At 37.2% G+C, this 15378-nt stretch overlaps 1 protein-coding gene across 1 annotated transcript; it reads left to right on the top strand.

Moving 5' to 3' along the window:
* The first annotated feature begins 10407 nt into the window (after window positions 1-10407).
* On the top strand, window positions 10408-14927 carry LOC147071882 (E3 ubiquitin-protein ligase LRSAM1-like). The gene has a single exon (XM_085946294.1). It carries the CDS (start codon window positions 10656-10658, stop codon window positions 12810-12812), a length of 2157 nt encoding a protein of 718 aa, XP_085802420.1. The 5' UTR covers window positions 10408-10655; the 3' UTR covers window positions 12813-14927.
* Window positions 14928-15378: the final 451 nt, after the last annotated feature.

The following is a 15378-nucleotide window of genomic DNA, read 5'->3' as shown; positions in this document are numbered from 1 at the left end:
ATACAGCGGAAAAAACATTTTGAAAATACCCGATATACTGGATTATTTGTTAGTTTGGGTTAGTTTAGGTTAGGTTAAGTTGGGTTAGTAACGTTACCCCGGTCCTGGTATAACCACAAGGGCGTTATACCCTCAACCGGCCTTGCCCTTAGACCAGGTTGAGAACCCCTGCTTTAGGCTAGCTCGGCTCTAAGTCGGAGGGGGTAGTCAACTAAAAGTTCTTGTCGACACTTACGAATACATCACAACAATATTGTTATATTAATTGTTAAAAAAAAATCGCCTCCTAGTAACAGAATGACGTCAGGATCCTTTAAATACTTTATTAACACTCGATCCAAATTCGTTTGCATTCGGTTCGCACCCATGGGCCTTATGTTAGAACTTGCGAGTCGTGTGAAACATCGTAGTTATTCGCGAACGTGACGTAGGTTATCGAAATATGGCATGTCGAAACTTATCACTACCTGAATTAGTCATAATCCGTGTCGACATTATTGCCCATACCAAAGGGCACTCGTGACCATAGCCGCTCATACGACTTGAGTATGTGAGCATGCGCACTGGGTGGGTATGTTAGAACTTGCGAGTCGTGTGGTCGTATGACAAGTTAATATCGCCCGTTTCATACCGTATACGATAATACCGTCGTGACCCCGAGCTTCGCCTGCAGTACCTAACATCGCCTATTTTAGTTAAACCTAAAAATTACCCTTCTTTCTTTGACAATGGCATTCCTACTATCTTTCCAAAGATATATTTTTTTATAGTGGTAATATTTGTGCCAAAATTTGAATCTAACTTCATGTGGATGTGTCAGGAAAACACGTTTGTTTGTGATGCGGGAGTGTCGAGTTACGAATTGTCTTACAAAAATTTGTCTGTAAAAAGAATCTGTTGAAGGTAAGTTATTATTTTTGTATTCTATAGGTTTAATGAAGTTTTATATTTATTAATTGAAAACATTAAGAACTCTATCTTTGATTATAAGCATTTAATTTGAATTAATAAGAGACTCGAGCCTTTTCCCGCCAAAGTGATCCCAGCTTCGCCTACGCGTAGGGTTGGCACGTGTACTTTTTATTATTTAAATTCCATGAATTATGTTTTTGAAATATCCGTATTAAAATAACATGTCTGCATGATATTGTCAACAAATATTACTTATTAACTACATAAGTATATTTTTTGTTTCAGATAAAATATTCCGTGCGAAGAAAATGTCTAATAAAAAAAGAAATTACACCACCAAACACGACGAGGAGATGATGAATATTGCATTAGAATTAATGCGAGATAAAAAGTTATCGTCGTATCAAGCGGAAAAACAATTTGGCATTCCAAGAAGAACATTGCTGGATAGGCTACATGGTAAACATGTAAAACCAGTTGGTTCTCCAACCCGTCTTACTCAGGAAGAAGAAGACAAAATTGTGAAAGTTTTAATTGCTGCTGGGGATTACGGTTGTCCACTGACTCTGCTGGACTTAAGACTTGTGGTGCATCGATACCTATTGTCCAACGGGCGACAATTTTTATTTGATGGCAATCCGCCAGGGAAAAAATGGGCATATTCTTTTCTTAAACGTAACAAAGTTAATTTAACAACACGATCCACTCAAAATATAAAAAGATCACGCGCCGAAAAAAATTCAAGTGAAATCGAAATGTATTTCAAAAACTTGAAAGAGACATTGAAAGATGTACCACCGGAAAATATATTAAATTATGATGAAACCAATTTGGTGGATGACCCGGGTGCGTCCAAGTGCATTTTTCGCCGCGGTATTAAATATCCAGAACGTGTTGTGAACAACACAAAAGGATCAATTTCTGTGATGTTTGCCATATCTGCAGGTGGTGTTTGCTTGCCACCGTATGTGGTTTATAAAGCTGAACATTTATTTCACCAGTGGCGAATAAATGGACCTATTGGAGCAAGATATAACAGGAGCAAATCTGGCTGGTTTGATTCTGTTATTTTTGAAGACTGGTTCCAACAAATAGCTATACCTTGGGCTAATTCTAAAATTGGACCAAAGGTTATAATTGGAGATATTTTGGCGACACACATCAATCATTACGTTGTAGATTTGTGTCAATCAAACAATATTAAATTTGTTTTTTTGCCACCAAACTCAAGTCATTTGACTCAACCGTTAGATGTTTGTTACTTTGGGCCCATGAAGAAGTTGTGGCGTACTATATTATTAAAATATAAATACCAGAATCCAAGAGAAACATCTCTAAATAAGGCACATTTTCCAGAATTTCTTAAACAGCTGATTAACGAATTGGACGAAAAAAGGCATAATATTACTAGTGCTTTTGTAAATACCGGCATATACCCTTTTAACCCAGAGAAAGTACTGCGGAAATTTCCTGATGTATCAAATATAAATGAATATTCAATAGAAAAATCATTTTTAGATTACCTGAAGGAAAATAGGCCACCCAACCCTATGAAGAAAGAAAGAAATAAAAGACTTTACATCCAGCCTGCTACGTCTGCGTCAACTTACAATTTCCCCCCAGAACGTTCTAATACATCCAGTAAAATAATTGTTCCAGAATATGCTAATACATCAGCAAATAGCATAAGTGTACCAGAACATTCTAATACATCTAATGAAATAATTCTACCTGGAACATCTAAAGATCCAAAAGATTGGAAATGCTCAGAACACGAAAGGCATCAAAACAAAAAAATTACAATAACTTCGGATATTCAAATAATTTTACCCACTAAAACTAAGAAGCGAAAAGAACACATTATACTTACAGATTCATCAGATTCTGAAGAGACTATTAGTAGCATTAGTAGATATTCGCTATTCGATGAATCTGATGACTTTTTGCCTCGAGAAGATAGTGATGTTGACACCGAATCTATTAAATTCGGTGAAGTGTCTGAAGAATTTGAGAGTAGAAACATAAAAACTGATATTGATTTCAATATAACGAGTGAAACACCTGAACAGTATGACAATCTGGCAGTTAATTGTTTTGTTTTAGTCAAATTTCCTGTCCAGAAATCGGATCGCTTTTATATTGGGCAAGTGATTAAAAAAATAAATGAAACTTATACGATAACATTTTTGAGAAATAAAGGAAGAAACAGATATGGCTGGCCGGTGGTAGATGATATTTGTCAAATTAATAAAACCGATATTGTTTTGGTTCTAAGCGAACCGAAATCACATCGCAGAGGAATTTTGATTTTTTATTCAGAAGTTTTAAACAATTTTTCAGTATATTAATAAGCTGTATTCTAATGCCAGCGCTCCATTGGCGAGCCAAAAGTCCGAGGACAATAAATCGTCCGATTTGTCTTTGCCCTGCTACTGATCAATGAACGAATAAAAAAGTCGAGCTGTCAAAAGTAAAAAATTGCGATTATCGTAATGTCTTCTGATAACCCTATAATTTTGTGTTATTTAAATGTAGACTTGCGTAAATTATATAGCAGTGAAAACAACACAAGATTTACGTTTTCTTTTATGAATTTCATAAATACAAATAAAAAAATAATTGGTAAATCTCTCATTTTATAATGTGTAAATTAACAAATAAATCAATGAAAATGTTTAAAACAATTACAGATTTTTTTGCGGTCCGAATGATTGCGTATTAATGTCAAATCGAATTTGCATTGCGATCGACGGACGAAGTCTGGCAACTCGGAGAGTAAAATATCAAACATATTTGAAATCCAACGAGCCTGGTCTGCGGATTATAAGGCCTACCGCGCATGGACGATTACATAACCGGCCGGTAGCATTCGGACAATCGTTGGTTTGCTCGCGCATGATTCAAATTATTACCGGCCGGTATGTTTGAGCGCGCATGGCGTGATATAGATCGGAGGAAATGCGCGCGCACTGAAGATATGCGCCGCACCGAAAAATGGCGGACGCAATATAAGAAACGTCAAAATGGATTTTGAAGAGCTTATATTATATAATTTATAGAGGTTTTGTACAGATTATCAAACTGTTTTAAAATGTGGGTGTATATATTATTAATTTATGAAGAAAGAAACTGAAAAAATGGGATTGGTACGCGCATGCAAAGCCAATAGGTACGCATCGATGAACTGTCAAGTCAAATGTGGATCTCATAACGGTTCGATGTATGCGTGTGCTCCATACGACCGCGTCACTTGTGCGTGCATGTATGAGTGCACTCTCGGCCGGCCATGACTTGCCATGTGCGGGCTCTCATTTAAAAACATTGCCAATGGGACCCCGGCCGGTTCGAATCGGTGTAAAATTTTGTGTCTGAACACAGATTTTCAATTCGGCCGTTCGCTCGATCGTCCATGCGCGGGGTTGCATTGCAATACTCCTCGATTGTTGACCGTACGATAGGAAATCGTTCATGCGCGGTAGGCCTAAGTCTAAAAAGTCCGCAGGGGTGCTCCACGCGAAAAAAAGTCCGAAGACTGTAAATCGTCTGACTTGCGTGCCAATGGAGCGCCGGCATAATGTGTATGGTGAATATATATATATAGTGAATAAATATTGTGTTATGTGCATAAAAGTTTGCTGGATAATTGTATCATAAGATTTTTTTATTACCTATCATTTTTTATCTATGGCATTCGCGATTGATTTTTTTTTTCGTTATTGGTATACTTACATGTATAGTTGATTTAAATTAATTAATTGTAGTTGTAAACAAATGTTCGTTTTTATATTTTCATTGGTTATATTTCCATTGGTTATATTTCTCAAATCATTAAAACCGATATTGTTTTGGTTCTACACGAACTGAACCCATATTATCGCAGAGAAATTTTGATTTTGATTCAGTAGTTTTAAACGATTTTTCAATATGTTAATAAGTTGTATTCTAATGATTATAACATATTTTAAAATAGGTATAGGCATATGTGTAGTTAGTTTAGTTTATTGCAGTTGTAAACAAATGTTTTTTTTATACTTACTACTATGTTCAAAAAAAATTCATAAATAACTATTAAAACTATTCCACATTAGTTTTATTGACAACCCTGACAGAAGTTTATCTAATGTATGAAAACACGCCAGAACAAGTTCAGTACTTCGCCTACTACCAATATCTTGCTAAATTGAACCTTATACACCCATCACTATGGTTCATATTGTTTTGAACACATCTATTTACTATTAAATCTTTTCCTTTATTTATATATATGGCTACATTTGAAAAATACAACGCTGGGCGAAGTTCGGGTAAGTACACCATGCTTCGCCTGGTGTCTTTCAATGATCAAAAATTAATGTTTTTCCTACAAAATGTGAAATTTCATGTCACTTGTACAAAATTGACAACGCAATACTTCATTGGATATAATTACTAGTTACGAAACGAATGATATTACGCAAAATCCCACTAAAACTAGGCGAAGTTAGGGGTCACGACGGTACCGTCCAAAATCGTCGCAAGAAGTGCCGGCTGAAGGTATGTATTTCGTGATCGTGTCATTAGGTTAGGTTAGGTTAGGTTTGGTTAGGTTACCTAACAAATAATCCAGTTTATCGGCTATTTTCAAAATGTGTTTTCCGCTGTATTTCTGATAACCGAACAGTACCGAAATGATACTATTATCTTACAAAGTTCAATATTCTAGAAAAAAAAAAAAAAAAAATATGGAGCGCTGCGATTGTTTGACGTTTCGGTATCGAGCATTCGAATATATCAGTAATTTTATATTATCATTGATGCAATTTGTCTCCGATACTGCCAACCATTCGCATTTACCCCGTCAAAATATCCCGAAAAAAGCACCCGTATCGGTATGGAGGTTTCTGTCAAAAGAGTCTCAAAAAATAGCCAAATTTATGACAAATTGATGTTTTCATTGTATCGTTAGATCTCCTGCGTTCATAAATTGGAGCATTACAGCGGCGTTGGCTTTTTTCGAGACTCTTTTGACCGGACCTTACGTACCGATGGCGGGTGTTTTTTTCGGGATATTTTGACGGGGTACTTAGTGAAAATACAAAAATGCGAATTTTTCACGTAATTTCAATGGAAAAACCATAAAAATACATGAAAAACTATACAATAAAATTACTTAAATGTATGCATTTAAAAAATGTGGATAAAAATGTTTTGTGTTAAAACTTGACGGCCGCTCATAATCAAATATCTGATGTATTTAGTCTGTCTCCAACCAATGCTACCACCTATAATACACTTTACGCAAATTGGTTAAAAGTTGTACCAATTCTGAAAGCGCTATAGTGTACGTAAATTTGTCATATTTAATTCATATAAATTATAGAATATTTGGCGTAAAATATTAATATTATTTACAATTTTAAATCTGGCGCGGAAATAAAATTATTTATTCTATGTCTGCGTCGTTGTCTCATTGGTGTGATGCCAAACGTGAAATTCGCATCAAATGCAAGCGGTAGCGACAGCAATAGCGCCTGCGTTGCGAATTCGCTGCGAATATTCGCGTTGGTTTGTGCGAGCCTCGTTAATTGCCGCAATTTTTATTGTCTATGTGAAACATGGAATGATAATTATTCGCTATTGACTCTGAAGTCCCTTGAGATGTTGATCGTATTTTTTGCCTTGTGTTCTTTTGTGCTGGCCCCTTTTTACCCCCTTTTCTTCTCGATTTTTTATCTCTCTGGTTGCTTATCTTGTTTAGCAGGCTGACAGGACTCACGCTTCTATCGTTAGCGTCCTTTGTCTTTGGTTATTCATTAGTTGATTGTTTTTTTCCTTTGTCAGAAGCGAAAACATTTTGTCAAACGAAAGTACAGTTAAATTGTGAAATTTGTGCATTAACACGGAGCGTAATGAAGCCAGCAACGTCGCGGAGGGACTAGCGATAGAGAACGACTCAAATGAGTCAGAATTACTGTTGGACGATCCAGTAGGTGAACTGAGGGCATCAGTAATGTCACTGGATAACAAGGTATCTCAGATTTTTTCAATCTTGACCCAACAGGGTCTGCCTGCAGTGGTGCCTACTCCGCAGAAGCCGACGGTAAACATCGACTCTCCGGAAAGTTTTTTACGGCCGCCCGCAAGGCCTGAAACAGCGGAAAACCCCAACAGGATACCGTTGCCTGTATTTAGTGTCGTAGTACAGGAGCCTGCTTTTCCGACGCCAGACAAAGCTCGGGTAGCGGAACTTACCAGACTCCAACTTTTCGACACAGATAATTGGGCGAGGGTTCACTACGCTGAAACCCAAAAACAATATTTGGCGGCCCCGTCTTTCGTTGAGTTGGGACTCAACGATGAGTTACGCCCCTACGATCGTTCATCGCAAACGATACATCTAATGGAGCGTACGATCGCCGGCCTCCAAAATGCGATGCTCGCTCAAAAGGAGTGTATTCGGGACGCGTTACAGCGAGTGGTCGACTCTGTCAGCGACCACACCATCGGTACGGCTCTTTTTGAGACAGTCGTAAAAGAGTTCGGGACCTCTTCAGCACTCACCAAAGTGTCTGAGGACGTCACCCGAATCCTTTGTGGAAAACGGGCAGAGTTGGTTCAGATGAGGCGGAAGAAAATCCTCTCCGTTATAAAAGACACCTTCACGCGAGAGGCTCTTAACAAGATCCCACCTAGGACCGAACATATCTTCAATAAAGATAAACTGGTGGTGTTCCTAGAGAGAGGTGGGGGTCGTGAGAAGGTCTTCGATCGGACCACCAAAGTGGTTGACCAGGGCAGGGAGAGTCAACCTAGCACTTTGTCAGGTGCACACAAGGACACCTTTCGGAGGCAGGGATACACGAGGAGGATACCAGACCAGGTTAGGGATATATACCAGAGATAATCGAGGTGGTGCGTGGGGCACTTACCCTAGACGCATGTGACCGGGTCTCCCTCAGCACGTTCAAAGAGGGACGCCTCCAGCATTTCCACGATATCTGGTAGGCCAAGGGTGCACCACCGAAATATTAAAAATAATAACGGGATCCCGTATTCCGTTTATAAAGAAATGCCTTCCGTACAATTCCAGAAGGATTTCCAAACGCGACAATCACCGGAGATCACTTCACAAATCGCGGAACTGAAGAAATCGGGTGTATTGGAATCGGCAGAACCAGCTCCGAGCTTCCTCTCAATCCTGTTCCTAGTAAGTAAGCAAGACGGCAGTCAACGACCCGTCTTCAACCTAAAACGCCTAAACGGTTTCCTACAACCAAGGCCGCCGAGTCCGGGACCTATCACTCCAGTTATGGATAATTTTGGGTGGGCAGAGTTAGTTTCTTGCTGGTCGGTAGAGGACAGATCACTTCTCACTTCCGGCTGGCGACCATCCACTTTGAAGACTGAACTTATAGACCTGCATGGGACAAATGGAAGACATGGTGCATGGCCAACACGATAAGCTATAATATCCCCGAGCCGATGGAAGTGGCTAGATACCTAGGTCACTTATACAATAAGGAAGGTCTTTCATATAACACTATTCTTGTACATAAGTCAGCCATAGCTACCTTTTGCAAACCTATGATCAGTAAAGACATCAGCAGTAACATAGTAGTGCGTCATATGTTAAAAGCCATATCCACCCACAAGACTAGACCTACAAAACCACCGATTTGGGATCCAAGAATAATCGTGGACTACCTCAAGAAAACAACACCACTAGTATACAACCTATATGAAGTTTCACGCAGAACAGCTATATTATTATTACTCACATCGAGACGACGGGTACAATATGACCTTACCATTCTATGGCCAGAGGTAATTGGCGCCAAGAAGCTACTTTTAAAACATTTTACCAGAGACCGATAGACACACAGACTTCTACAGCGGGGGAACAAAATATGTTGACCTCCCTGTTCAGCCCGGTGCACTGAGCCTAAAAGCAAGGAGATGTTATACTTAATTCTCATGTTAGGTTCATCCACCCTATCTTGCTTTACCAGGTGATAACAAACAGATATCTCAAGGGACTTCAGAGTCAATAGCGAATAATGAAAGGAGTTTTACCTACCATTAAAACTCTTATTATTCTTGTTGACTCTGAAGTCCAGAGAACACCTACCTGGTTTCCTTGAGACATATCAAATTGAATAACCAAAGACAAAGGACGCTAACGATAGAAGCGTCAGTCCTGCCAGCCTGTTAAACAAGATAAGCAACCAGAGAGATAAATAATCGAGAAGAAAAGGGGGTAAAAAGGGGCCAGCACAGAAGAACACAAGGCAAAAAATTCGATCAACATCTCAAGGGACTTCAGAGTCAACAAAAATAATAAGAGTTTTAATGGTAGGTAAAACTCCTTTGATTATTAATAAAATATTGATGATTTGTCACAATTATCATCATTTACTAACAGCTTTAAATTGTATCAGTAGATTATTAAAGTATGACAATATTCTTCTTTCTTTCGACCATGTCCGATCCAAATAGGATCATATGGGCCACCACAGAATAGAGGTTTGTATTGACAGATTTTGCCCACGGTGACCGCGCGGCTTAAGCGTTCGACTATAACGCCGTGGGTCCCAGGTTCGAATCCTGGGTCTGGCAAGTACACATATTGTTTTTCAATTTGTGTGTGTCAGGGTATGGACCTAATAGGTTGAGCAAGTGGCTGACATCCATTTCTCGTATAAAAAACAATATCTAGGACAATATACACACCAAATATTAATTTAGTAATTCATTTATATCAATTTATTGGTAGTATCAAAATCAAATTGTCTATTACTTTGAAAGGAGTTAACAGTGTTGCCAACCGTACTATAATTATAGTATTTGTACTATAATTTTAGTCCGCGTACTATGTACGATATACAATAGGTATAGTACGCCCAAACAACTATAATTTTGAATATCGGCAAAAATATGTAAAAATGACAAAAAAATCGATATTTCCGTTTGATAAATTGGTGCAAAGTACTATAATTTCGCAATATGAAAATTTGGAGAACTTGGAAAAAATTGCTCGAAAAACGTAAACAATTCCCTTGACTTTGGTTTAAAATTGAAAAATAGTATTTGTACTATAATTTTGGTCCGCGTACTATGTACGATATAGAACAGGAATCGTTCGATAAATTGGTGAAAAGTAGGCACTATATATTCGCAATATGAGAAGATTTAGAGAAGTTGGAAAAAAATTGCTCGAAAAACTTTAAAAAAGAATTTTGGTTTTAAATGAAATTTCTTGGATTCTTCGGTAGGCATGTTTGGTCGGAAGAGGTACCTACCTAAATAAAAAGAGGTCTCGGAGTTTCTCAAATTCTCCGTTATTTTTCTTCTGAGAAACAAAAAACCTACACATTTTCAACAGATTGATGACAACGTGTACTATATTTTTTCCACAAATACTATAATTTTGGAGCTCTGTACTATAATTCCACTTTGAAAAGATGGCAACACTGAAGGAGTAGGTAATTGATTTGTTTGTCTATGACAAATATTCTGACACTTGACAGATTTTGTTTTCTATAAAAAATGTGATAGTGCGCTTCACTAGCGATAAGAACAAAATGAAACAGTCTCATCTTTGACAATGTGATCAATAACGTGATTGTTACTCGTGCTTTATTATCTATTTTGATTTGAAAGCTCATTCCCAGCACCAATTTAAGGTAATTGCTGTATATAGGCATCATTCTCTTTAATATTACTAGCAACTTGACCAATAATAATTAACCATTTAAGCGGATTCGATGGGCTGCTCTGTGCCCTCAGGGTTTCATACGACAATGTCTCTATTCGGAAGAAAGAACGTGAACGCCGAAGACAACCGGGCGCGCCTGGAAAGAAAGCTTTACTTGGCGCGCGAATCTCCCGAACCGTCCTTCGATCTCTCTCAGTGCGCCCTCAAGAATGTGCCGAGCGGGATTTTTTCCTTGTGCAAGGTTTTTCGAAAAGAATCCCTTAATTTAGAAGAAAACGCTTTGTCTAGTCTCGAAGACGGAGGCAATCTAAGTGACCTTTACTTACTGAAAGTGCTCAACATTAGCAAAAATAGATTTCATAAGATAAGCGATGATATACGATTCCTGGTCAATCTAAAAGAGTTGTACATTAGTCATAACCAGGTTAAAAAAATAACTGAACACATTAGCGCTTTAATCTGCCTGGAGGTATTTGATGTCTCATACAACAATCTAAAATGTCTACCTCATTCCATGGGGAAACTTAAACGATTGAAGAAACTGTCGCTCATCGGCAACGCTGACCTTAGAAATATCTGTGTAGAACTGTGCCAAGCGACTAATTTACAAATCATAGAATTGGACCCGGACAATTTTATATTTCCTCCGAGCGATATTGTGCATTTAGACACTTCACAAATTATGAAATTTCTCTGTGAACAGGGTAATGTTGAATATACACCTCCGGGAAGTGTATTAGGTGATGATATTACAGGACCGACTAGTCCCAGACCCGTAATGAGTCCTGCCGAATACGACCGAAGTTTGAGGTGTCAATTTTCCAACTGGGAGCAGGAAGATGAAGATCTCCATCGATTGGAAAGTCAAATGCACGAAGCGTCAAAGAAACAGAAGGAAAAGTTTCTTCTGGAATATACGCAGGAGCAGATGAAATTGGATTCTGAATTGAATAAAATACAACTGGAGAGAGATCACGATAGGGCGAGGTTAATAAAACAGATTCAAGAGGAAGAGCAGGCTACAGAGAGAGTCGTATTGCAGCTTCTCGAGTTAAATACGCTGAATCCGCAACGCATACAGCAATATTTGGAATACGATCAAAGAGAGCACGATAGACTTTTAGAAATGTGCAGAGCTAACTATACCAATCTGAAAACTGTCGATACTTTGAAAGCGATGCAGAGTCTACTTGAGGAAGAATGCCAGTATGAGAAGTCTCTGAAAACCTATGGAGAATCTCAAACCGAAGTCAAGCAGTCTTTCCTGATGCAAGAACTCAATTCGAATGAGCAACTCGGAAATCTTCTCAAAACGAGAGATGCTCTTCAGTCGGGCTTAGTGGAGAGACTACTGAAAGATGAAGACGTACAAAAAGCAGCCGTCGGTGTGCTGCTGGAAAAATGTGATGCGCGATCATGGGGACTGGTGCAAGAAATTAATCTGGTCGAATCGCACCTCGCAAAGTTGTCTGCGATCGAATTGGACAGGAGGCGGCTCAAGTTGCACGACAATATAGACAATTTGAATGACCAGCGAATAAAGCTGTCATTCCTTCTCGTCGATCTTTTAGACCAGCAGGAAATCAGACGATCGCAGTTAATCGAAACTCTTCACGCGATGGAACTGGAAAAGAAAACGTCTTCCGATTTCTGGTTGATACGTTACCAGCAGCTTTTGGATTCTGTTCCAGAAATTGTAGTGTCTACGCAGAGGCAATTGGATCCGGCCTTCGCCAATTATTTACTGCAGGAGGGCGTCATACATTGCTTGCCATTCTTAGTGCACTGGGTGTCGAGCAGCCACGGACTGGCTACTCTGACGGATGACATGTTGCAGAAGCAAGGGGTGAGACTGACGGTCGACCGAGTCGGCATACTGAAAGCTATCAGATACTATCTGGAAGAAATCGAAGCAACACATTTGAAATTGGGTGAGTCCGTGGCTTGCCAGCAAGAATTACCTTCAGCTCCTGTGGATACCGAGAGATTTGAGGATGAACCGGCAGCTCCGGTCATTAAAAAAGAGCATTCAATCGTTGCAGAGAATTTAACAGAATGCGTGGTTTGCATGGAAGAAGTATGCGGGGTGGTATTTATACCTTGCGGACATCTTTGCTGTTGCGTTAAATGCTCCGATGCTATCGAGCAGACCTGTCCGATGTGCAGAGGGAATGTGGAGCGTAAAATTCGTGTAATTCCATCTTAGCGTAATACTCTATATAATATTTAAAAATGGGCCTTACACAAATACATTTAATAATGTTACTATTTTTTCAACTGCACAATGTAAATTGTATAAACAATATTTCATTTGAAAGGAATTCCATAACGTTTGAATGTATTAATGTAGAATTCTGTCCATGAATTGTTTTCCAAAATACAATCATAATTTAATGTAATTTTGATTTATAAGTGATATAATATTCGGTTCGCACCTCAAAAATTGCACACAAAAAGATTCCCACCTCTACTTAATATCTATATATTTAGAATTGAAAATAACACTCATTGTCTATAATTATTTCTTCCATAACAGTTTTCAATAATTTATTTGATGTTGTATAATATAATAATACCATTACATCAAATTTAATTTATTAATAAAGATTTGAGTTTGTACGCTTCCAATTGCCACCTCACTGTAGATAACAATGACATATGGTTTTAGATTCTGATAGAAGGAAATAAATATTTTGGTCGCATAGTCGGAATATATATATTGGCTTATATTAGTAAACATGTAATTGGTTCTGTTTGTATTGGACCGGAGTGCCGACTCGGTATATTTGTTTTACCTGCCATAATACTGAGTTCACTATACCTACTTATTTGTCAATGTATTTTATTATGGTGCCTATACATGTGCACGTAATAAATGTGTTTGTGTTCACAATCAATTTAGAAAATCTAAAAGACAGTGTATTATAATTGAATCAGCATTTAAAGTCAGAATTCCATTTTACAAATGACAATTTAAATTAAAGTCGAGCTCGGTTATTACGATCACGGATATAACGAGATCTCAGATGTAACAAGGGAACATTCGCTGACATTTTAGTTTATGATTTTATCCATACATTTATTCACTTTTATAACGAGCTCCTTATCGGATATACCGAGCTAAGATATCGTCAAAATTTTTCTCAAAACTGTTAATGTGTCGATCGTTTCAAAACATTTCGACCCTAAGCAATTAAATCCGACCGTACAGGATGCCACTAGTTAAGTGTCTAAGTACCTACCTAATTGGTGTTTTCGCCAAAAACATTGAAAAAGTATCCACACATGTTTGAAAAAAAAAATCCAAGGTTTGTGAAGTAAGTAGGTACCTACCAGCGTTCTTACAATAAACAACTTCTTTTGTGGTTTATGAATGCCATGCTTGTTTCGGGGAAAAATTCTAATTGTGTATTTTTGTTTGAATTGCGACTTTTTGTGTTATGTGAGCGCTAATATAAAAATATCTATTCTCTGATATAACGAGTAACGCTTATAACGAGCAAATTCAGTCGGTTCCATCTTCCTCGTAATAACCAAGTTCGACTGTATATTAAATTCTACAGTATGTTTTTTTAAGTCGAAAGCTAATTCGGTAACGTCATAATTAAAACTACCTTTCTTTTAGTCTTGATAATGGTGTTACAACCGAAATAGCTATTGACTTAAAAACATCCTGTAGAATTAATAATAATTTATATTATCACCTGTAAAAGACAGTTGATCCAAAAAAAAAAACATCGCAAGTATGCCATATTAAAACCCATGTATTTTTGGTTAGTGAAATAAAAACCTTGTAATAGTTTTCATTTATTTAACAAATAGAAATGTCACTTATTTTCTATTCATCATCTTTTATTATCTCGTGTAATGTCCCAAAAACTGCATAAGTGTGGGAAATATTAAATGTACTTGAATAAAATTTAATTTCTTACTTATTGTAAGAATTGCAAAATGATGCTTATTTGCAGTAAGTCATCAGCTCTTGCCGTGTCATTTAACTTTAATCCTTTTTATTCGTGTCATATTTGGTCATTATAGTATTATATAATAAATACATTATTCCCTCGACTATATTTTATCTACTAATAATTCTAGTGTAGGTCTTACGTGACTTAAATCTTTTTGTTATGGAAGATTCTGGGATACCTATGTAATCTGTCCTTTATAGAATATTATGTGTAATATAAATTTTTTTCCAATGGTGCTAAAAGATATTTAATTCCATCAAATTACGCACATTTGCAACAAGTTTTCCCAAATCGATGACACCATAATTAATAAATAATTAGTGTGATATGCTTTAGTCAACCTTTTTGAATTGTTATGCAAAATAAAAAAAATAACACAGTGTAAAGCAAATTGTGATCACAGGTGGTTTATTAATACACCCTTTAATATAAAGAATACAGTTTTTTTTTATCGATATGCACGTTTGGAACCACACTGATTTTAAACAACAATTATTCTTATAAATACTGTTCATAATGAATGAAACTGATAGCTATTTTCTCTAATATACAGGAATTATGATTGTTCCCCATGCTAAGTACTATTTTTATTGTTGACCAAATTGAGTAAAATTAACACAGTATTACTGTATATCGTCTCTGTTCTGGCAGAACACACTAACTGGAGAATACTAGTTTTGAGTAATTTGACTTTGAAGTTGTTAAAATGTTTGAAATGGTCTATCATGTGAGTTTATTAAGTAATCGTAAAAAGGATGACTTTAAAATAAACACTGTTTATTTATTAAGAAGGTTTTCAGATGG

Source organism: Rhyacophila brunnea, unplaced genomic scaffold (assembly GCF_057557595.1).
Source record: "Rhyacophila brunnea isolate RB1 unplaced genomic scaffold, BYU_Rbru_1.0 scaffold_2, whole genome shotgun sequence".
Classification (NCBI taxonomy): Eukaryota; Metazoa; Arthropoda; class Insecta; order Trichoptera; family Rhyacophilidae; genus Rhyacophila; species Rhyacophila brunnea.
Note: the sequence above shows the minus strand (reverse complement) of the source record. Positions and strands in the feature narration are given on the sequence as shown.

What these genes read in the sequence shown, in the direction of transcription:
- LOC147071882 (XM_085946294.1), top strand. Translation starts at nt 10,656, where the DNA reads ATGGGCTGCTCTGTGCCCTCAGGGTTTCATACGACAATGTCTCTATTC.